The 22,993-nt window shown below is 45.0% G+C and overlaps 1 protein-coding gene across 1 annotated transcript in view; it reads right to left on the bottom strand.

Annotated features, from left to right (window-relative positions):
- The window catches only part of sorcs3a (sortilin related VPS10 domain containing receptor 3a), a 157,764-nt gene that overhangs the window by 69,647 nt on the left and 65,124 nt on the right, over positions 1-22,993 (bottom strand). The window contains exons 3-4 of the mRNA XM_028972927.1: positions 9,054-9,153; positions 1,533-1,691 (exon numbers count right to left, since the gene is read on the bottom strand). Coding sequence (XP_028828760.1) covers positions 1,533-1,691; positions 9,054-9,153 — 259 coding nt within the window. The remainder of the gene's footprint in view (positions 1-1,532; positions 1,692-9,053; positions 9,154-22,993) is intronic.

The following is a 22,993-nucleotide window of genomic DNA, read 5'->3' as shown; positions in this document are numbered from 1 at the left end:
AAACCATCTTGATTGGGTTCAGGTCTGGTGACTGTGGAGGCCAGGTCTCCACTTTTTGTTAAGTACATTACTCCACATGTGTTCATTCATAGTTTTGATGCCTTCAGTGAGAATCTACCAATGTAAATGGTCATGAAAATAAAGAAAACACATTGAATGGGAAGATGTGTCCAAACTTTTGGCCTGTACTATACACACACAAAAAATTGAAATGTCCAATGAACAGCTTAAAATGGTACCTTTTTGAACCTATGGCAGGCCACCATATAAGGCTACCTAACACTTTGGAAGGCCTAGAGAAGCTTGAAACAGTTTATTATTGCTTGATATTATTATTATTATTATTATTATTGCAGCCAGACAGTCAGATGTGTAAATGTAATGTAAATGCTGTAAATGTAAATACATGTGAAGAGTAAACTACGAAGATGGATTTGTGCTTTTACAGAAATAAACAGATAACAAATAAAGACTGGGAATCTCTTTCTTGGAGAAGAGGAACTAAGTACCCATCCCTTTTTATTTATTTTATTATTTATATTATATTTCTTTATATCTGATTTCTTTATGTAGAGACTGGGAGTCACACTGTGGCATGGCGGTTAATGATGTGGCCTCACACCTCCAAGGTTGTGAGTTCAAATACCGGCTTGGACCTTGTGTGAGCACATTCTCCCTGTGTTGGCACGGGTTTCCTCCACATTCTCCGGTTTAGTCCAGCTGTCCAAAGATATGCACAATAGATGAATTGGCAACTCTGTAGACTTGACTGTAGATGTGAGTGTGTGAGTGAATGGGGAGTCTGTGCGTCCTGTGGTGGGATGGCACCCTGCCCTGAGTGCCCGGCCCTGTAACCCTAAGTGGCAGAACTAAGGATAGTGAGTGACAGAATGCAGTGACTGGTATAAAACCATAATTTGGCAGGCCATCATTTGCTATCCACAATCGACTGGCCAGTGTTGCAGATAATCCTATTATGTTGAGTATTCAATGCTTTTCCTGACAAAAAGCCTAAAAATAAATTAAACATCTTAAATATTCTAGAATGAACTGTGACATCAGCCAGTGAATGAGAACCACAGAGCTAAGACCTGAAGTCTTGACCCCAGCAAGCATTACAGCCATCATAAGTACTGTGTTTAAACCACTGACTCAGACAGTGCCTGTCCTCAGGGTGGCACTTTTATGAATTGTGAATGACAATTTTAGTGGGTAACTAAAAGTTACATATTCAGTAGAAGTGCTTGATAAAGACCTTTTGAAATAATTACCTTATTTTCTGATATTGTTAATACTCACACATCTTACAGAGTAACTAATTGTATTGTGTTCTATGGAACATCAGTACTTTCATCATATAACATCAGAGGATTATGTTTGTCAATGTGTTTTTATGATATATTCTCTCATTTGAAGCTTAGAAGATGCCCATACCCCTCTCCCTTGTCTTTTTCCTTTCTTTTTCCAGTTTTTTAAAGACTGCAAAGTTTTCAGCATTAGCACTGACAATATTTAAAAAACTCAGAGCTCACCTTTTGGTCGTGGCTGTAAGCCAGTGCCCAGTCCTCCTGTGTAGGGTGGAAAAGGAGGCTTAAGATGTAGAAGTTCATTCGGTATTTCTGATAACTTGCTCCTTCATCCAAACTGATGAGAACACTGCTCTCAAACTCTGGGTCAGTCAACACCATTATCTACAAACAGATGAAGAAGAAAAGAGTGAAAATCTAAACAGGGCAGCTTAGCACTGGGGAATAGTGTGCATAAATCTTCCTACTTCTCTATTTTGGAGCCATCGTAACTCAAATGAAAAGAATGCTGGTGGAGGAATGCTGGCACCTTTACAAACAAATTATTACTAGATATTTTCATTGTGACTGCTCATATCTGTTTTATATGTACACATTATGCATCTTCAGTGTCTTCTTTCATTGAGCAATCAGCACAGCCGTCTACATGCCATTTCATTCCATGCTTCAGAAAAATACCTCATTCTGCCAGTTGGATTCTTGAAAGCTTAGTTTTTCCTGTCTACTAAAAAACCCATCACCCTTGAACTGAGGGACAAAACCACAGCCATATTGTTTTTTTTTAATTGCAGAGAATTATTCATTAACACGGGTACCTCTCCTCTTTCCATAGATTACAAATTGTCCCTGGTGCTGATTTAGATTAATTGTAATATTTGACATGTACATCCTTTCTATACGTGTTACTCTTCCATTTGTTATCTTTAAATCAGTTCCCATAGCATAAATGCTAGATAAAATTCTATTCAGCCAAAGGGGTAATGTGTCAGGACACATGAATCAGGGACAATGGACAGCTAATATGAGGGTCAGAACACTGTAAACCATATGCATTTAATCATTTGGGCAGATACAGTTACTGCTTTAACAGCAATAAGCCCATTTTTAGAAGGTTTTACTGTAAATTACTTTATCATTTAAAGCCCCACTGACATGGTCACCTGTTCTTAATAATTAAAAAATGTTGTATGCGCCCCCTGTGGTCAGAGATCTGGGGCTGGGCCCATGAGAAACTTGTTTATAGTCACTAACACCTGCAGGACAGTTGACACATACACACACATTTTTTATCTTTAATCTACACTTTTTGAAGGAATACTGCTTTCTAATAATGTCTTGTAAAAAAAATAACAAACTGCCTATTCCTTGTTAAACACCTCTGTGTTAGAAGTACTGCTGTGTTGATTTGTCTCCTTGCACAAAATTAAAAGCTTACTCAACTTGGTCGAATGAGTCAACTAGGTAATTACGAAGAATTTTTTCCTAACTAAATCTATGAGGAGAAATAAATCTGTACATACATATTTATATCCATATGTGTACTGATGGAACCATCTGTTCCTGAGATCACTTACATGACTTTAATGTCACTGACATTACCCAAACTTTAATGGAGGATAATTATTGGTGTAAAAGAGGGAAGGAGGAAGAAACATGCCGAACCACTGAAAGTCTTGATACATTAACATTGAACATGGGATACACCCTGAAATGATCATTCACTTAAATGATTTATGCAAAGGACTGTGTGATGACCCACTGATGGCATCCATTCTAATCTATCCTTTTCCTCCTTCCTTCAAAAAAAAAGATGTTTAGTGGCTAATGCATGCGTGTGGTAGTTGTGAACAAATTGTGCCTGTTCAGAGCAAGGCAGCACAAGGGGTGTCTGGGAGAGAAATCAATAGTGCTGGTGGAGGAGGCATTGGCAGGGGGTGTTTGAAAAATAACCTCTGGATGTCATCAGCCACTGAGCTCAACAAATAGAGGCTAATCAGAATGCGATGTACAACAGTGGTTGAATAAGGCAGACCAAGAAGCTCATTGCTCTACCGGATTTCTTTGGTCCAAGCATTTATTAAAAAAAAAATTAACAGATGTGTAATGTAATTGCACCCCTGGGACACTAGGTGTTGCCCTATCTTGGACTTGTATGCCTTGTTACCATCATGTATATCTCATTATGTACGTATTTATTTAAGCTATGTGCTTCCTCACATTCTTGTTGCTCTTCTACTTCGGTTATTCAGTGTAACTGTACATTTGTTTTATTTGGCCTGCATGGCTGTGTTTCATTGTCTATTATTTGATAAACACAAGTTCTCCGGGCTGACCTTCTCCCTGAGATCCTGGGAGTTTCTCAGCCTGTGTCCATGTCAGAGGCTCCACCAGCAGTACCCACATAAAGTATCTGACCCTCACTGCACCAGATCAAACGACACAGCATCCGCCGCCCACAATGCAGCATCCAATAATGTGTTCAGCGCCTCAACAGCACACACACTGCTTCTGATGCATCTCCGATGCCGGCGCCTCAACATGGGCCTATTCAGCCAGTTTCTGTTGATTGGCCGGGGCAGTCATTGGCAGTGCCAGTGGGTAGATTGAGGGGTGAAAGATATGAGCGACTGAGGTCACTCACATGTTCTGTATGATCAACATCTGGTAGGTTACTGGGCTGACCCGTTCTTGATCAACGCCCACACCAGATCACCGGTTAGTAAAGGATGGCCACCCAGCGTCTCTGCAGTTGCCAGAGGGAACCCTTGCTAGGGTCCTCTGAGAACCTAATAAGGTGGTGACTGCCGATGGCCTTGATTGCAGAAAGACCCATGACTAAAGCCACTTGCTGGTTTCTGGCAAGTTCAACATGGAGGAGGTGCTGGGACAAGGTGGATGTCGAGGAGAAATAGTGAATGTATCTCTCCACCTCCTGGTACCACCGCACCTTATGTCCATTTGATTGGGGGTGTGCCCGAATGCCCCAGTCCATGCTGACTCTGACAAAAATGCCCGCAAAAGTGATTGATGAACTGCAGTCCTCGATTTGACAGTAGATCCTCTGGAGGTCCGCGGTGGAGATGTGGCAGTGAGACAAATCTGTCCACAGTGTTCCCTTCTGCGAACAGTAAGCTGGTGATGAAATCTAATGTGACATGGCACCATGATGGTCTTGTTTGAGGCAGAAGCAGGCCATGGGGGTCTCTGGCTTGCAAGAAGTGAAGACCATGATGTCAGCCGAGATGGATGGCCACCAAATGATTTCCAAATGAGTTTCATTGTTGTCATGTGAAATGTTCCCTAATCCCTGTGTCAATTGTATAAAGCTGCCCTGTTAATTTCTGTTCACTGTCAGGTCTTTAATGTTATGTTCCGTGTTCACCAGTGTCAACATCTCGGATGTCTTCCCCTGTCCTGTGATTCACCATTAAACCCCAGTTTCGTGATGTCAGGTGATAGCGTCCTTCATTCCTCGTCACTCATCATCCTCCTCTCCGTACACCCGCCACGTCATGCCCGCATGGACGTGACAAGAAAGACCTGACCCACATTTGGACGCCACCTGACGCAGCCCCGCTGAGATCGGAGGAGCCGCGACTCACCGGGAGGACGCCGCCAGCTTCCTTGTCCCTGGCCTTCCATGGCTTCATGTTCAGCAGGGTCCCGACCCCTGCCTCTCAGTCCCGTGTCTGGCGGCGTTGAAGGTGAGGAGCGGCCATTCAGCGGGGCGAGCCGGAGACTGACAGGGAGCGGCGGACGCATGCTGAGGTGCGGGTACCACACTGGCCCGAAGCCATCTGCACTGGACATCCGCCGCTCGTCCATCGTGAATACTGGACCAGTCATTCGTTCATTTATCATTCCTCACAGCTGTTCATCTAATCTTTTCTCTTTTTCGAATCGATTCCGTTCGATTCCTCTTGTCCACTCAAACCATTCAGACTCTGTGTATGGACTTTCCTCCCTCCTTCATGGACTGCTTTGTCTGGCCCGCCAGGGGTCGTGCCATAAGAGGGGGGATTCTGTCACGATCCAGTCCGAAAAGGGGTTACTCCTGTCCGGTATCTGCACCGGAGTTTCATTTTTGTCATGTGAAATGTTCCCTAATCCCTGTGTCAATTGTATAAAGCTGCCCTGTTCGTTTCTGTTCGCTGTCAGGTCTTTAAAGTTATGTTCCGTGTTCTCCAGTGTCAGCGTCTCGGATGTCTTCCCCTGTCCTGTGATTCACCATTAAACCCCTGTTTCGTGATGTCAGGTGATTCATAGCGTCCTTCATAGCGTCATAGCGTCATCACTCTTCGTCCTCCTCTCCATACACCCACCACGTCATGCCCACATGGACGTGACACCTGCCACCTGTGTCGCACATGGGAACTTTGTTCTTGGGAGAAAATCTGAATATGATCTACAGTATGTAGATGAATATGAACTGGTCTATAATGGACTGAGTTCATCATTTACAAATACTTGGATGGTGAGTGGCCAAAGGGCATACCATAGTATTCATAGTGGCTGCTGGGTGTGATGACGCCGGTCTTTTACATTGATTTTCCTGTAGTTAGTGCAGGCCACTGTCCTTCTTCCCCACAAGAAACAGAGAAATGGCTATGAGGGAGCGTGGCTCTGAGCAACATCTCAATGGCCAGGTCATACAGTCAGTGATGGGGGCAGGTTAATGGGGAGGTCTATGTCAAAGACCTTTAGGAGGTTGTAGTGGTAGTGTAGTGGGGGCCGGTGGTAGCCTAACAGTTAAGAAAGCGTCCCCGTAATCAGAAGGTTGCTGGTTCGAATCCCGGTCCGCCAAGGTACCACTGAGTTGCTACTTAGCAAAGCACCGTCCCCACACACTGCTCCCCGGGCGCCTGTCATGGATGCCCACTGCTCACTAAAGGTGATGGCTAAAAGGAGATGACACATTTAGTTGCTGTGTATCAATGACAACAATAACAATAACTTCACTTTCACACAGAGAAGACTAGGTTAGAGTCTAGTTTGGTTGTAGGCATCACCACAGATGCCTGTGATTGCTGCGTGGGCAATTCATGAGTTGAGTTGCTCATCTTGGCATGACATCGCTGGAGCTGGAGGATGAAGAATGCAGGATATTCTTCTGTTGGCCGTGATGGACGTGGCATGCCAATCGCTCAGTTGTACCTCGGCGTTACGAGATTCAAATGAGCAACCTTCTGATTACATGTCCGTCTCCTTACCTGCTAGTCCAACCATTACCCCTCCTGCACTCCAGAGGTGCAGTTTGGTAAAAGCTTGTGCACAGTGTTTCTAACATAGAGGCGAGAGAGAGGGAGAAGTGATGCCGTACATCTTATGGTAATCAATGCAGGGGCGAAGTCCCCTGTACTATTTTTTGAATTAAGAATAAACTGGATGTGGATTTAAGCAGGTCATGGTATTTTGGGTGGGCTAGAGGCTCTCTACAGAAGTGGCATAAACAGCACAGGGAGTACAGTGTTACCTACACCTCTAGGGCCGGGATTTGATGTTAGTGGTTTGCAAGTCAATGTGATGATTGATGACTTCATTTCAAGTTAAGTCCAAGTTGTAAAAAGTTCAGTGTTCAGTGAGAGCAAGCTGAACAGTGAGGGTGACTGGGTAGGTGTCTTGATCTTTCCTGCTCCGTTGGGTTGTCCATCCAGTGCTTGGATGTAGATGGGCTATGGTAACTGCTATGTTGGCACCCCAAAAGAGTGTGCAGTTTCGCACGTCATGAAAGTCCTAGTTGCCCCGGAGTGGATCAGAGCTGAAACACAGAATGAGCCGATACGAGCGCCACACATGGGAAATGTGTGCTGTTTAGATGGGAGGCTTACATCTGGTGTTGGGCTGATGACATCTGCGTTCAGTCCTAGAACCTCCCCACAGTACAAGCAAATACACAACGCTGGTGTTTTTTTTTTTCTCTTTTTTTTAACCTCCAACATCCAAAGGCTCAGCTACAGTGAATGCGTTGTGCAGGGTTATAGTCAGATGAGGAGAAACTGTTTCTCAAATTCCACATCGGACAGCAGCTAACACATGGAAGTGGCCCACAGGAGTGCAGTACTTTAAAAAAAAGCAGGGCAAGGCCCTTAGGTGGGGTGCAACAGCAAAGCAGTCACATACAAGCAGAACAGAGCTACCTAACGCAACCCAGACCAGAGTGTGAGGTCTAAATGGACTGCTGTTAATGTGGGCTTAGTGCGAGATGTCTCAGTCGAGACTGTGACTGTGTCCCCTCAGACTGTGTTCTGACATGAGGGACAGTGAGTGTGTCACAATCACAGTTATCCATTCTGCTTTGTTTGGCCCCCATGCCTGTGCTTCTTAATGCATTCTTAATGCAGTCATGGACTTGTGCCTTCTGTATCATCTCCAATGCTAAATGGCTACAGTCATGTCCACAGGCTGATGGGGGAAGGATGCGCAGAGACGGGACATCTGAGCAAAAGACCTTAAAGCAACGAACTTAAAGCAACCCGCAGGCATCTGGCGAATGCCAGAACTGAAAACAATTATACAGGTAAGTCAAATGGTCCACATAAATGCAGCAGCATTGATCTGCTGCCCAACAGGTCTCCCATGGACGTCCAATCAGCCACGCCTGTCCATGGTTGAAGCCCCGATGTCAAGATGGTTGGTGCCAGCTGTGTCCCCAGCTGCACCCTGCCGTGACAGTTACCCATAAGTAGATAATTATAAATATATCTCTTTATTTCTAAGATTCCAAATTAACACTCATATATACAGTACAGGCCAAAAGTTTGGACACACTTTCTCATTCAATGTGTTTTCTTTATTTTCATGACTATTTACATTGGTAGATTCTCACTGAAGGCATCAAAACTATGAATGAACACATGTGGAGTTATGTAATTAACAAAAAAAGATGAAATAACTGAAAAAATGTTTTATAAAAAATCTTTTGCCGCTTTTTACCTCTGAAAAAGTGAAAAGAAGGTGGCTTAAGTTGATACAGTAAGTTGGACCTCAAATTATAATCAGTACAGCCTAATGCCATTACCTCACGTTAATGTTAGCACCAGGTTAACCATCTCTGTTTATAGAGACAGGTAGCAACGTAGCACAACCAGATCGTACCATAACAAACATTATTTGAATGTCATACAATTCATGCTCTAAATCAAAGCACTTTTGCTAATCATCCCATTTCTATTCAGCAGCCTGGTTATTACCATGGGAAAAGATAGGTCTCTCCCCATGATTTACGCATTGCAAGTTCTCCAATGTGAAAAGGGGCCCCACGGGCCCCCTGCATCCAAAGGGCCCCGCTGGCCCGATCCATAATCTGTCCCTGGTTGGCCCCTTTGCCTTCACTCTGCGGTCCAGCTCATCCCAAACCATCTCGATTGGGTTCAGGTCTGGTGACTGTGGAGGCCAGGTCTCCACTTTTTGTTAAGTACATAACTCCACATGTGTTCATTCATAGTTTTGATGCCTTCAGTGAGAATCCATGTAAATGGTCATGAAAATAAAGAAAACATACTGAATGAGAAGGTGTTTTCAAAGGGTCAGTTCAATGACGTTCTCTATTCAAAAATACTATCAAAAATGTTTAAATTAATAACAAGAGAATGAATCATGAATTAATTATTCCTCACATTAGGCAATACTAGCAGTGTATATAAATTATTTCCAGCATGAATTAATAGTTTAAACAAGATCAAAGCCCTTAAAAGTTCAAAGTAAAAAGGTGAAAGCAATGTATGAGTAATTTAAATACACCCTCACCTTTCTTTTGTTAGTTGGGCAGACGTACAAGTAATTCAGGACTGTCTTTACTCCGACTTTGTCGTTGAGTTTCTCATAAGTAGTCCCATAGTCAGTAGACCTGTAAAACAAAATTGCATTCAGAATACCATATTGAAATTAAGTTTTTTTTTTTCCTCGACGGACAATGGATAACACTTGTTAGGACAGAAACAGGCCTGCAAACATATGCCACTTCGTACTGCACACCGTAGCTCTGCCTTGTTAGTTTAGTAATGCAAGAGGGAGCTGCAGTGACACATCCTCTGGGCACAGCAGCAGTGATTGATCCAAATTGTCTGCTGATTTGTTTTTAATGGCTGATGATATTTACAGTCTGCCCTGAGCGAACACATTCTGTCAAGCCATGCAGACAGCAGTGACATTAGTGGAGGAGAATGAGCAAGCAGAGAGGGAGGAATTTAAAGGAAAAGTGTTTTGCAGTCTTGTGGGGGCTTTCGACATTTAGACGAATGAAGGGCTTCTCTTTGAGTCTTAAAGAGAACACTCTTGCTTTATCTTGCTTGAATTTGCCCCATGCTTTAGAACAGCCCTTCCATCAGACCAAGAATTTGATTGCTCCATGATACCCTGTTGAAGCACTCTCATCCATCACTTGTTCGTCTGTCTGGTTTGGTGCCACACATCTTTTGAGTATTCAGAGCAAAAGGCATTCAACATGCTTATGGTAAAAATATATCCATCTGTGCAAAAAGAAAACAAGCTGATCTGAAGCAAGTGAGAGAGAGGTGCTCCAATCAGCAAAAGAAACTGCATAAACACCCTGTTAAAGTGTGCCAAAAGACTAAATTAAAATTAATAATGTATATGCTCACAGTAACTACTCGGGGGGGGGGGGGGGGGGGGGGGGGGGGGGGGGGGGGGGGGTAACATTAATGTGGATATTTTGAGTCGCACGGATTTAATAATCTGTCCATAGGATTGAACCATTAGCTTGCGTAATTCCTAGACATGCTTTGCAGACATGAATGTCCATTTGATTAAAAGTTATTCCTGAATCAAGTTAAGAAAACAAACACACCCACAAGAGATGTAATCTAATACCAAATGTAAAGGGATCCTTGTCGATGTGATTCTGATTATTGCTCTTCAGCAGCAGAAATTTTTCTCATTTCAAACAGATGGTTTAAAAGCAACTCAAAGATTGAAAATTTTGGACAAAGAGATGCTGAACCATACTCCTAAATTTCATGGTTCTAAAAAAAAAGTACACAAGACATAAATTACTTTTGGTATGATGACATTCTGTTGTTACAGGATGATTGTTAAAGATTGTTAAAACCTTACTGAATATATGCTGTCTAATTGAATTCGCAATATTTAAACATGACGGTTACATTCTGTGATGAAATCAATGGGGTGTTTTGATGCATCTGTTTGTGCATTTTTACAGAGAAGACCAAACAGCCCTTGCAATTGCATGTAGTAGGAAAACTCTTCTTCTACAGTCCACAGAGATCTGCTGTTTGAACCCTTGCTGACTGGGCAGACCATTAGATTGTTTATTTCTGATCTTGAAATCCTGAAAATTGCTCTATAGGAAGAACTCAGAGAGGGTTTAGCTGGATGAATTTAAGGACTGTTGCCAAAAGAAAGTAGTGATTCTGAAACAACAAAAAAAAAATTTAGAAACTGAGCTCAATATCTGGCTTCAAGGGTGGATATCAGAGATTGCGTTGACCTTTGTTTATCTGACTCCATTAACAAAGTCTTAATTATCATTTGTGTGATAATTAACACATAACACAAGTCATGGATCATCCATCTTACAATTCAAGGCCAAGGATGAGTTATGCCACATTGCAGGTACAACTACAGGAGACTTATAAGGAACCTGCAGCTGTCAGATATTGAAATTTGTCTAGCTATAATTAATTCAGCTATGGAGACTTTTTGGAGCAATAATATACAGAACAAATTTTCATATACAAATGTTCATATTTGTTCAGCCTTCACTCCAAAAGCCAAAAAACTTAAATATGAGTACATATCTACAGTTATCAGAGTGACTCCACCTCTCTCTAGGTAACCAATCCATATGGGTGGTACACAGGTACAAACTGGGTGGACCATATCTGACCCATCTTAATATTTAGCCAAGAACCCATACAAGGAGCAAAATACATCCCCATTTAACCCTTCCATGATAAAGAGGACTCACTGACTCTCTTTTAATTTTGGTGTAAACTCATTTAAACACACTGGCACACTGCTGTGCTTCATGGGAAACTGATAACCCTAACCCTAAACCTAGGTACTACCTGTTTGACAAAATATTTAGAGCAGATGGACTAAAGTCTGTAACTATGCACCTGTTAAGTGCATCTACAAGGGGCAGTGATGGCCTAGCGGTTAAGGAAGCAGCCCCGTAATGAGAAGGTTGCCGGTTCGAATCCCCATCCGCCAAGGTGCCACTGAGGTGCCACTGAGCAAAGCACCGTCCCCACACACTGCTCCCCGGGCGCCTGTCATGGCTGCCGACTGCTCACTCAGGGTGATGGGTTAAATGCAGAGGACCGTGCTTTGCTGCTGTGTATCCCATGTGACAATCACTTCACTTTATTATACAACATGAATTAATTAGTAGATCATTAATTTATTGTTAGGGCATACATGACTGCAATTTATTTAATTACCAAAAAAAGCCAAAATCAGGAAAGGCATAATTCAATCACTAAAACAGCCAAACAACTGAATGGCTTGCGGGAGCCACTGAACAATTCTTCATTGATTGATTAGCTGATAAGTGATTTTGAATCTAAAGTAGTTGTGTGTTACCACCATTTAATTGATAAAGGCCATTAGCAGTTAATTATTTATGATCTATGAAAGGAGTCATTGACACATTAACTGCCATGCATGACTCAAAATTTTATTGAGTCAATATTATTTTTTTCAATATGAAAAGAAAAACTCATGCTTCCACAAAAACCCCAGAGTCTATCCACGTGTCTTCAGAAAACAATATTTTGTCCCTTAAATCAATTTGCTAATTGGAGGAAAAGGAAAATATATGCATATTGCTATTCAAACATGAAATAAGTGAGAGACTGCGGTGGCCAGAAATCACATTAGAGACTGTTGTGCAACATTGCCAGATGGTTGGCAGTAAGGCCTAACAATATATAACCATGCTCACTTTCCACTGGGGAACCATGAAAAACAACCCTGCACTTCAAAGAGACAGAGGACTGCGTAAAAAAAACAACTACCCAAATCACCTTAGCCTCTCATGCGAAATATACAGAGAAAAAATAGGATGAAGGTCCTGTGAAAGCAAGCCAAGGCAGTGGCAAATCTGGAACCAGTTTCTGTATTGTTTTCCTGGTCCCTGAAAACAAGGCTGCTCATATCTCTTTCCACGCAGATGCCAGGGCTGGTCGGCTGACTGGGCTGAGAACTGAACCAGAAGATTTCGTGTTGTGTTTGATGAAGGAATTGTTTGGGAGAGAAAAAAGGAAGAAAAAACATGTATACTTCTATGTTACACTTGTTGAGATTACCACTAGTCCCAAGGTAAAAATAAAATACACTAAAATGTTAAATACTGATTTGATTGACATCAAGATGACAAAAAGCTTATGGGTTAAGAGGGGTTAAAGATAGAGATGTACCATAAATTATAAAAATGTTGATTTTATGTGGGATTTATATATATATATATATACTAATCTAATAAGCATATTTATTATATCATCATAATTTAAATTTCAGATGTTAAATTGATATTTGAACTCAGTTCCATCACTATGATCATTCCAAATGATCAGGAAAGAAGAAACCAACAATATATATTATCATACCATATAGCTTATTTTTGTGTCATTCATCATTAACGATTAGGAAATAATACTCATTGAATGGATGTTTGAATTTATATCCATTTTTTTAAATTTTTTTTTATCCTTATTAGGAAAATATTAATCACCAGTAAAAAACATGTTGCAGGTCTACCATGCAGCACGGTCACTCCCACATGTTTGGGGGACTAGATAGAGCGACCTAGTGCTATGGCTACTTCGAGCCTAATTTCTCCCACTGCTGCTGCTTCTACCTCGAGCAACACCCTGCCTACAGACACTACCACCACATTCAGTCTTGTCTTGTCATTATTAAATGACCAGTGTTCAATTCCAAAGTCGTCATTTCCCCATCAGAGTCAGAATTGGTGAATAAGATATACAACACATCCTAACTATACAGCGTTTTATTTATGAGTACAATGCACAATGTTTTCTTACAATTTTAACAATTTACTCAAAAAAAATTAAAGTGAACTGCACTCTCTGACTGCATCTGCATCAATCATGCAATGCTCGCTTCCACTGATAGTTACTTGAAACTTGAACAGAAAACTTGAATTGAGAAAACATAGTCCCGGGCACCTTTCATGGCTGCCCACTGCTCGGGGTGACGGGGTAAAAGCAGAGGTGGAAAGTAACGAGTGACCCATCAAATTCTTGGTCACCTCCCCGACAAAGGGCCTTCTCCCCCAATCAATCAGTTTAGGTGGCTGGCCAGCTCTAGGAAGAGTATTGTTGGTTTTGAACTTCTTCCACTTGTGGGCCACTGTGCTCATTGGAACCTTCAAAGCAGCAGAAATCTTTCTGTAGCCTTCTCCAGATTTGTGCCTCAAGATAACCCTGTCTCAGAGGTCTATAGACAATTCCTTTGACTTCTTGCTTGGTTTGTACTTTGGCATGAACGGTCAACTGTGGGATCTTAAATAGACAGACGTGTAACTTTTCAAATCATGTAATTCAAATGTTTTTTTCCACATGTGGACTCCAACTAAGCTGACTAAAAACAGGATGATATTACCTGTTATATACCTGTGCTTTTTTATTTTTAATAAATTTGCCAAAACCTCAATCAAACTTTTTTCACTTTGTCTTTATGGTGTGTTGTGTGTAGTAAAAAAAAATGTAATCAATTTTGGAAAAACGTTGCAACATTTTTTGTGGCCAACTGTGGTTAAGAATATTGTATGGGGTGTTTTGAACATAGTTTGCATGGTAAGTTTGAACATCGGAAGTCAATAAATGCCGAGTAAGATGGAAATAACTGTTTTTGTTAGACTTTTTAAAATTACTGTCACAGCCAATACACCTCCAGCCCACCAGAGAGCACCAGACCAGCCAGGGAGACAGCGACCCAGAAGTGGAAATGAGAGCGGACAGCCAAACCCGACCCCCGCTCACTCCCCAGGAATGAAGACGATGAGCAGAACAAGGACTCTGCTATTACTGTGGAGACCCAAACCACCTCAGCACCATCTTTCCCAACCATCGAATCAAACCACAACCATCGCAAAACCCCACACGCTTGCCCAAGGTTTGGAGCCCCCTGGTGAGCACTAAGGCCCTTCCCAGAGACACCACCCGCTGCTCACTTGCCATCACCATCTGCTGGAAGAAACCCAGACCCGGTCAACATCAGGGGTGAGCACTGGTGGACTCCGGGGCACCCATGAACTTGATCGACGTCGACCTGGCCACCCGACTCCAGCTCCCTACCTCCCGGTGTGATCCACCACGTGCGGTTATGGGACTGGATGGCAGCCCGTTGGGCTCAGGGCAAGTACTTTTCCAAACCAAACCCCTACTCATCTGCCTCAAACCCAACCATGTGGAAAGCATGATATTCTACTTAACCACGATTCCCCATGACCTGATTGTGTTAGGTTGCCCATGGCTGACCATCCACAAGCCCCACATTGACTGGGCCACAGGCACCATCAAACAGTGGGGACACCAATGCATCCACCATCAACCCTGAAAATATGCCCCCGAACCACTCTGGGCCCACACACGTAGCAACGGTGAGAACTCGGCCACGCCCCTCAACTCATTCCAAGACTGCAACCACTACACCCAGGTTCCAGCTAAAGACAGGACTGACCACAACCATGCCTTAATCTCCACAAAATGCCACCTCCTCCTTACTGGGGGTCCCTGACTGTTACCATGACCTTGCCATGGTCTTTGATAAGGACAAGGCAGCAGAGCTGCCCCCCCCCATAGGCCTTATGACCTGGCGATCGACCTGTTCCCCAGCACCTTACCACCACGAGGCCGGCTGTACACACTCTCACCTCCGGAGCGAAAGGCGATGGATGAGTACATCACGACATCCTTGGCTAGAGGCATAATCTGTCCTTCCACCTCTCCAGCTGAAGCCCCGCTCTATTTGGTGGGTAAGAAGGACGGGGGACTGCGGCCATGCATTGATTACTGGAAGCTGAACACGGTAACCGGTACCCCCTCCTACTTCTGAACACCGCCTTTGAACTCCTTACAGGGGCCACCGTCTTTACCAAGCTGGACCTCCAAAATGCATACCACCTCGTTCGGATCTGGGAGGGGGGTGAGTGGAAGACTGGTTTTATAACGCTATCCGGACACTACGAGTATTTGGTAATGCCCTTTGGCCTCTCCAACAGTCCAGCTGCCTTGGACCGATTCGTGTTTGTCTGCCTAGACGACATCCTAATCTACTCACCCAACCTCTCGACTCACATATCCCATGTCCGACAGGTCCTCCGGCACCTTCTACAAAACCGTCTTTGTTATTTTATTTTTTTTAGTGTGAAGTGAAGTGTGAAGTGATTGTCATTTTGATACACAGCAGCACAGCACATGGTGCACACAGTGAAATTTGTCCTCTGCATTTAACCCATCACCCTTAGTGAACAGTGGGCAGCCATAACAGGCGCCCGGGGAGCAGTGTATGGGGATGGTGCTCAGTGGCACCTCAGTGGCACCTTGGACAATCCGTCCTCTCACAGCCCTTCCTACTGGCCCCCATGAGCTGGACCCTCATGCAAGAGGAGATTGCGGATCACGCACACCACCCCCCACCTTAAATCACGCGCTGCTTTTAACACCTGCACCTCACACAAGGCAGACACGCAATGACCCCAAGGCCTTCTCATTCCCCTGTCTTGCCCCCATTGCCCATGGTCCCATGTCTCCATAGATTTCATCACAGGACTGCCACGATCTAGAGGGATGACAACCATTATGGTACTAATGGAATGTTTTTCCAAAATGGCCCAGTTCGTTGCCCTTCTGGGACTCCCGAACCGCAGCCGTTGTCCTCCAAGAAGTGGTGCGGCAGTTTGGACCCCCAGTAGACCAAGAGGGTCAACCAGGAGGGGTGGAGTCCTACCTGCGCTGCTACTGCTTGGCCCGACCCACCTCCTGGTCCCAACTCCTCCTCTTGGCAGAGCTTGCACGGAAACAGCACAGTTCCTCTGCCACGGAGCGTTCCCCCTTCGAGGTGGTCACCGTCCTCAGACCCATATACCCACGCCCACAGTCGAGGGACCGGTCGGTCGAACTGACTCCGCCAACTGGTCCCAACCACACAGCTGAGTGCATGAAACGACAGGCGGATAGACGCCGTCTGCCGGCCATCGTGTACCATCCCGGAGACAGAGTTTGGGTCTCCACCCGAGACCTACCTGTCCCATCCAGTCCCCAAAAACTAGGACCCCGCTTGATTGGACCCTTCCGAGTGACTCGTCGCATCAACCCTGTGGGGTAGCAGGTGGCTATTCCCCGCAGTCTGCACGTCAGCCCAGTCTTCCATGTCTCCCACCTCCGCAAGGCTCACTCATCCCCTCTGCAACCCCCCGTCTCTGCCACCATCTCCGCATGCATTGACGGCTCTCTGGCCTACAGGGTCCATCGCCTCCTGGACGTACAGAGGTGGGGCTACGGTCAGGAATATTTGGTGGACTGGGAGGGCTACGGGCTGATGGACTGGTCCTGGGTTCCCCTGCGATCCTGGATCCGTCCCTGCCACCCTGAGATGCCAGGTCCTTATGGTGCCGAGCCTAAGAGGGGTAGCTCTGTCACGGCCAATACACATCCAGCCCACCAGGGATCACCAGACCAGCCAGGGAGACTACGACCCGGAAGTGGAAATGAGAGCTGGTAGCACCCAGTATAGAAGTCAGGTGACCCCAAGGAGACGCTGCCCACTCTTTGATGAATTTATTCCCAGAGACACTAGCCTTATTTACCGATGCCCACCTGATTAAAATCTACGACCACGACTTTGCCTGTCCCTGACCTCGAGCCTTGCCTGCCCCCTTTGTTACAATGATCTCCTGATGGATTGTACATTGTGACCACGACCTTCGCCTGCCATTGTCATTGAATTTGCCTGCCCCTTTTGCCCTTCCATGTTACTCCACCTTCCTGCCACCCCTGACGTCCTCCAGTTTAGCCTCCTTCCTTCACCTCATTCCCTGCTCCCCCCTCCACGGAGGCCGGGTTCCCTCCCTGCCGCACTGCTGCGCGTCCACGGCTACACTTCCGTCCCAACTCACCTCTGGCCTCCCTCTCCCCGACCAAATGCCTCCGGTCCTCCTCCCCAGCTCACCCAGTGTCTATTCCGCATACAACGACTTGTCCCCTCACTCCAAGCATGCCTGCAAATGCACCCCAAAACTCAGCCAGTGATCATTTTTTATTATGCACAAATGTATTCTGACTGTATTTAACAATCTAAAGTTACAAAATGATATTTTCAGACACAAATTTTTTTATTTGAACAAATGCAGTCATGTAATGTTTCTCAATGTTTCTCATGTTGATGGGGCACTATTTTAGAGTCGGCACTACCTATACCATCTTTACCACTTTACCATCCTGGAACTGCTTGGCTAGTCCGACTCCGAGGATGAGCATGAAAGTATCCATAAAGGAATTGTGGGAGCTCAAGAATGTTGGAAAATCCCAAATCAGAAGTCACACTGTATCCTCCACAGCCAGATTTCTCTGCTGCCCCTGCATCTTAGTCAGTCCAGTCTGTCCCTCTGCTGGTGACCCAGTCTGTCTGTATCTTGCCCACCTTCCCTACATTGTATTTCTACAGGAGAGGAGGTCTCTGATGCTCTTGTGGCTGGTCTAAGTTCTCTCACCCTGGATGCACAGGGACCCCAGCCCTGAGGCCAAGTACAGAAGGGGTGGACAACAGAAAAGAGCAAATTTGGCCCATCTCACAAAACAAATTCGGTGTGGCACTTGCAGAAATGCTGTGAGCGGGGGGACAAGATGTCATACAGGGAGAGGACAGTGGACGAGCTGGGGAGGAGGACCGGAGGCATTTGGTCTGTGAGGGGGGGGGACGGGAAGGAAGTAGTGGACGTGCCGCAGCATGGCGGGGTGGGAGTTCTGGATCTGTGGGAAGTACCGGGGCAGAGGAGAACAGGAAGACGGCGGGTTTAAGGATGGTTTGGGAGTGTGGACTGGACAGGAGGATGTCTTGGGTGGTAGGAAGGTAGGGGAGCCGAATCCACATTTTAACACAAGGGGCAGGCAGGCTCAAGGTCATTGACGGACAAAAGTCGTGGCCAGGAATTTCAATACGGAATCCAATCATAGTCTCAAGAGGGGCAGGCTCTCTGGTGGGCTGCAGGTGTATAGACCGTGACAGCCCAACATCCTGGAGCACAGAGGAGGTAGGAGGGAGTGTTCACGGTGAAATACCCAAAGAAAGATGGCAAAAAAGGTGCTGAGGGCCTCATGACTGGACATGCAGAAAAACTGCTTCCCAGGCCCACCTCCCAACTGGATGCGAGAAAGGAGAGATTCTGAATTCTCCTGCTCATCTGGTCACTCCCAGGCTGGACAGAGAGGTGGACAGAGGACCCGGGTGATGCCAGGGGTTATTTTGCAGGGGTCCTGTGTGTATTGGTTACCGACATCCGAATTTCATATTAACAGCACCTTTACAAATATGTTTACTTACGTGTTCAATGCTTATTTTACACACTATATATGTTTATGTCTATGTCTATTATGTGTTATACAGAGATAAAGAATGCATGTAAACATGAATGAACATGCTTACACACTGTGTTTGTCCTTATGTCTATGTATGCAACATTGTTCAGGGGTCCAAATAAATATGTTAATTGTTCTGTCTAATAAGTCTAACCTAGAGCCGCGAGCTATCATCAGCTACGATTGTGCAGCGTTTGTCCACATCCTCACTGTAGGCTGTTAAACAGCATCACTTGCAGATAAATCAACAGCTCCAGCACCAGCAGCACTGACGCAGGTGGCTCAGTACCAGAGCCTAACTGAAACTTTTATGATGACGATGAAAATCCATTCTGCAAGAGCTGCACTCGAAAGAGTGGAGAAAAGGGAATGTAAAAAGAACGGATTGTGGTTCCCACAACAAATAATCTCTCAAGCCCATAACCAAGTTATTTTATTTATTTATTTTTTTGTAATGAACACAACTGTCAACATGACCTGTTTATCAGAGAATACTTCTTTATCAGAGAAAATGCATCTGCACACTGACAGACATATACATTTTGATATTGCATATTATACTATAGCTACACCTAATATATTTTTTTTCATATTTAAATTATTGCATGTTTCTGCTGAGGATCTTTGAATTTTGTAGATGGCAAAAACAGGGTGCCAAAAGAGCCTTATTGGGGGTGATTGACTGCTGATGGTCCTCTGGACAAATCAGAAACATCAAATGACAATCTGATTGGTTTATGGCAACCTTTTTGGGAGCCACATGTCCAGTATAAAGAAAGGTGTTCAGACCTCATTTCGTGATGCTGCTGGGGTTCTCCCCTATCTTTTGGGCTCTACTCTCTCTGTTCCCCTCAGCCTCTGGGGTGCTTCTCCCCTAGCTTCTAGGCTCTTCGCTTCTTCGCCCTCCTACTTCTCTAAGGTGCAGGGAGCTTGGCTATCTGGAGCTTGGCTCCCTGCTCTCTCTTTCTCCTTTTTTTAATTTGTGTTTTTCTGTAACATTGGAATCATTTTACATACAATATTTCCATGTCACTGTCAAAAAAACGGAAACTGTTCATTCTTATTGTGCCATGCCTCTGTATGTCCAGGTAGCATCAGTTAAAATATATTGCTATAATTGATGAGATTAACAAAGTCAACCAAATCTCTCATGTCCACTGTTCACTGCCGAGTTGGATTCCATTTTCTTGCATTTTGCAAATACAGTACAGGCCAAAAGTTTGGACACACCTTCTCATTCATGAACATATACATTGGTAGATTCTTACTGAAGGCATCAAAACTTATGTGGAGTTATGTACATGTGGAGTTAACTGGTGGGTGGTCGGTGCCAAGATGGCTCCCGCCTGGTGCAGAGAACGTCCACCAGCCTCCACACCACATGCCCACCACCATCTCCAGCAAAGTGCCCAGCCCCCTGTGGGAGGTGCGCAGGGTGCCTGGACCCTTCTCAGAAGCAGCAAGTACATGCCAACCTTTCTTAAAATCCTGTGGTGTGTACTCTTCCCTCACTCAAAGACATAGACAAAATAAACACTGACTGGGTAATTAGGCAAGTCTGACTGGGTCAGTGTGGGGCTGGGGCGTAGCCCTGTGGCAATGAGACGAGACAGACAGAATGAGTTACTGGGACTTCCTCGAGCTACTGAGGTCGGAGATCATTCGACCAGAACCCGAGCCATGGATCAAACCCTGCCCCACCACCAGTCAGGATCCAGTAAAGGAAGAACCCATGGTTTGGGACGAAGCACTGATGGGTGGCCAGAGGGTCACGCCTCCCATGTTCCTGGCTGCGCCTCCTGAGGAGGTCCCGGAGTGCCCGGAGAGGGAGCCAGAACTATTTCTATTTTGTCTGTCTTTGTGTGTGTGTGTGTGTGTGCACACGTGCCTTGTGTCCATATTTCACCTCCACTTCCCCTCTTTGTGTCCACCAGATGGCAACCAAGCATGATGGCATGAGGATCCAGCTGGGACAGGCAGGAAGAGGGCCTGCTTGTCCCACTGGACTCAGAAGGGGCTAAGTGGATGGTCCAGCGAAGCCCCCACACTGGCACCAGGGACGTGCAGTGGGAGGGGCTGCACGTGGCCAAAAGGCACCACCCTGTGGTGCAGTAAACTGTTGCCTGAGGGTCCGCGACCTGTTGCCTGAGGGGAGCTGGTCACACTGCCAGCAGGGATGTGCAGCGAGAGGGGCTGCATGTACCCAGAAGGCACAACCCAGGGGTGCAGTAAACGGTCGCTGGAGAGTCCGGGACTGCCTCCCTGTACATGGCAGGGAGTGACACAGGAAGCGTCAGTAGGGACGTACAGGGGCTGCACTTCACCAGAAGTCATCAACTGGGGGTGCAGTAAGTGGTCGCTGGAGGGGCAGGGAGGGACGCAAGAAGGGTCAGAGGGGACATGCAGAGACAGGGCCCGCATGTACCCGGAAGGTTCGGCCCTGACTTTTGTGTTCAGGAGACGCACCTAGCACCAATCTGCATGACAGCAGGGCATTATAAAGGACTTTACTGAGTTTGCGGACGTGACTGGGTGCAAGAAACATATTGAGAAAAGAGACGAAAATTAAACAAGCATGAAGTTTCCAAGAACCCATTTCTGGTGCAAGGCCCGAGGTGTTATTTATGCAAATTTGCACAGCCTTAGTAAATCTAGTGTTAAATCTTCAGTAAATGCTCAAAATACTCACTTGCCTAATATTTGTGCACAGTGTAATTTGTTGGTTTTTACTAAAAAGCAGTGTTATAGAAGTTTCATTCTTATTCTCCACCCAACATTATGCTTCAGCACAAGCCTAAGGTAAATGATGAGTACATGATGATGAGTGAAAGTGACTTTTTTATCAATGAGATACACAGCAAGCAAGGCACACATTTAAACCATTACCCAGTCCTCTCCAGCAACCTGAAGCCTTTCAATTACAAGTCCACTTTCTTAGACACTAGGCCAGTACTGCCCCAAGAACACATAAAAAAACTGTGGTCTGTCACACATGAAAGAAGATTTCAAAATGTGAATCAGAGTTTGAAGGAATAGTGAAGAGAATAATAAAGACAGCCTTGAGGCCACAGAATTCCCTTTTATTGTGCTTGGTGAATCTAGAAGAAAGACATTAATGAAAAGAAAAAGAGGAATGAGCAATAGAGTGAGAATTATGGTAGACCAATATTTAAATGTCATCACATTTCTACACAGCATAACACTGTCCACTCTGTGCTCAATGGGCTACAGCAGCTACAATCCTGCATAGGCTTCAGTGGCTAAAGATGGTTGGGAAGTGAATGAGTGAGATCGCTACACCAACTGTTGATGAACTCAACCAATCACTAAAGTAAAGTGATCAGTGGTTGGTTGGTGTCTGAGTTGTCTTAATCTCTTGGGCTCCATGCCAATGTTAATGTGGTGTCTTGAGATAATGGCATCAAGTCAACCCCAAAGAAAATTGCACAGGATGTAACAACACAATTTCACCCTCATTTCAATCGGGCGGAGGATTGTTTTACTAACGAAAACAACAAAAATCAAAGGAAATATTTAGAATTTACGGCAGGATACTGCCTCAAGGGAAGCTGCCAGATGGCCTTTTACATAAGAACAGCCATCTTGTTAATCCTCTGACATCCTGGCTCTTGTTTTCAGACAGGAAGAAAAAGTGTCGCTCCTTCTCTCGCTGTCTATCTTCCTCCTTCTTTGTCTCTGGCCAGTATGAATCTTTAAATAAAAGGTATAAAAATTTGAGGATCCCTGGAGGGGTGATTATTTTTGCATGAGTCCAGAGAGCTTTTTAGATCAACAGCAGATGAAGACAGTGGTGACATGCTTTTCTCCCTCAAGATTCATTGCTGTGGCCAGTTTTGCTGTCCGCAAACTGCCGTTAGTGCATCACTAACCTCCGGCACATCAGCCAACTCATCACTACAAAGTCTTGAAGGTGTCAGACGTGTGGTTGTGAAGACCTTGTCTGGTTAGTCGGGGGGGTCTTCCACCCACCTCCGTCCCAGCTTGTCAGCCACGGCCCTGCTGCTGGCCGGCCTTGTCTTACGGCGTTCAGAAAAAGTGAAAGTGAAGTGCTTTTAACCCATCACCTTTAGTGAGCAGTGGGCA

This window comes from Denticeps clupeoides, chromosome 3 (assembly GCF_900700375.1).
Source record: "Denticeps clupeoides chromosome 3, fDenClu1.1, whole genome shotgun sequence".
Lineage (NCBI taxonomy): Eukaryota > Metazoa > Chordata > Actinopteri > Clupeiformes > Denticipitidae > Denticeps > Denticeps clupeoides.
The sequence above is the reverse complement of the archived record's forward strand: the minus strand, read 5'-3'. Positions and strand labels throughout refer to the sequence as shown.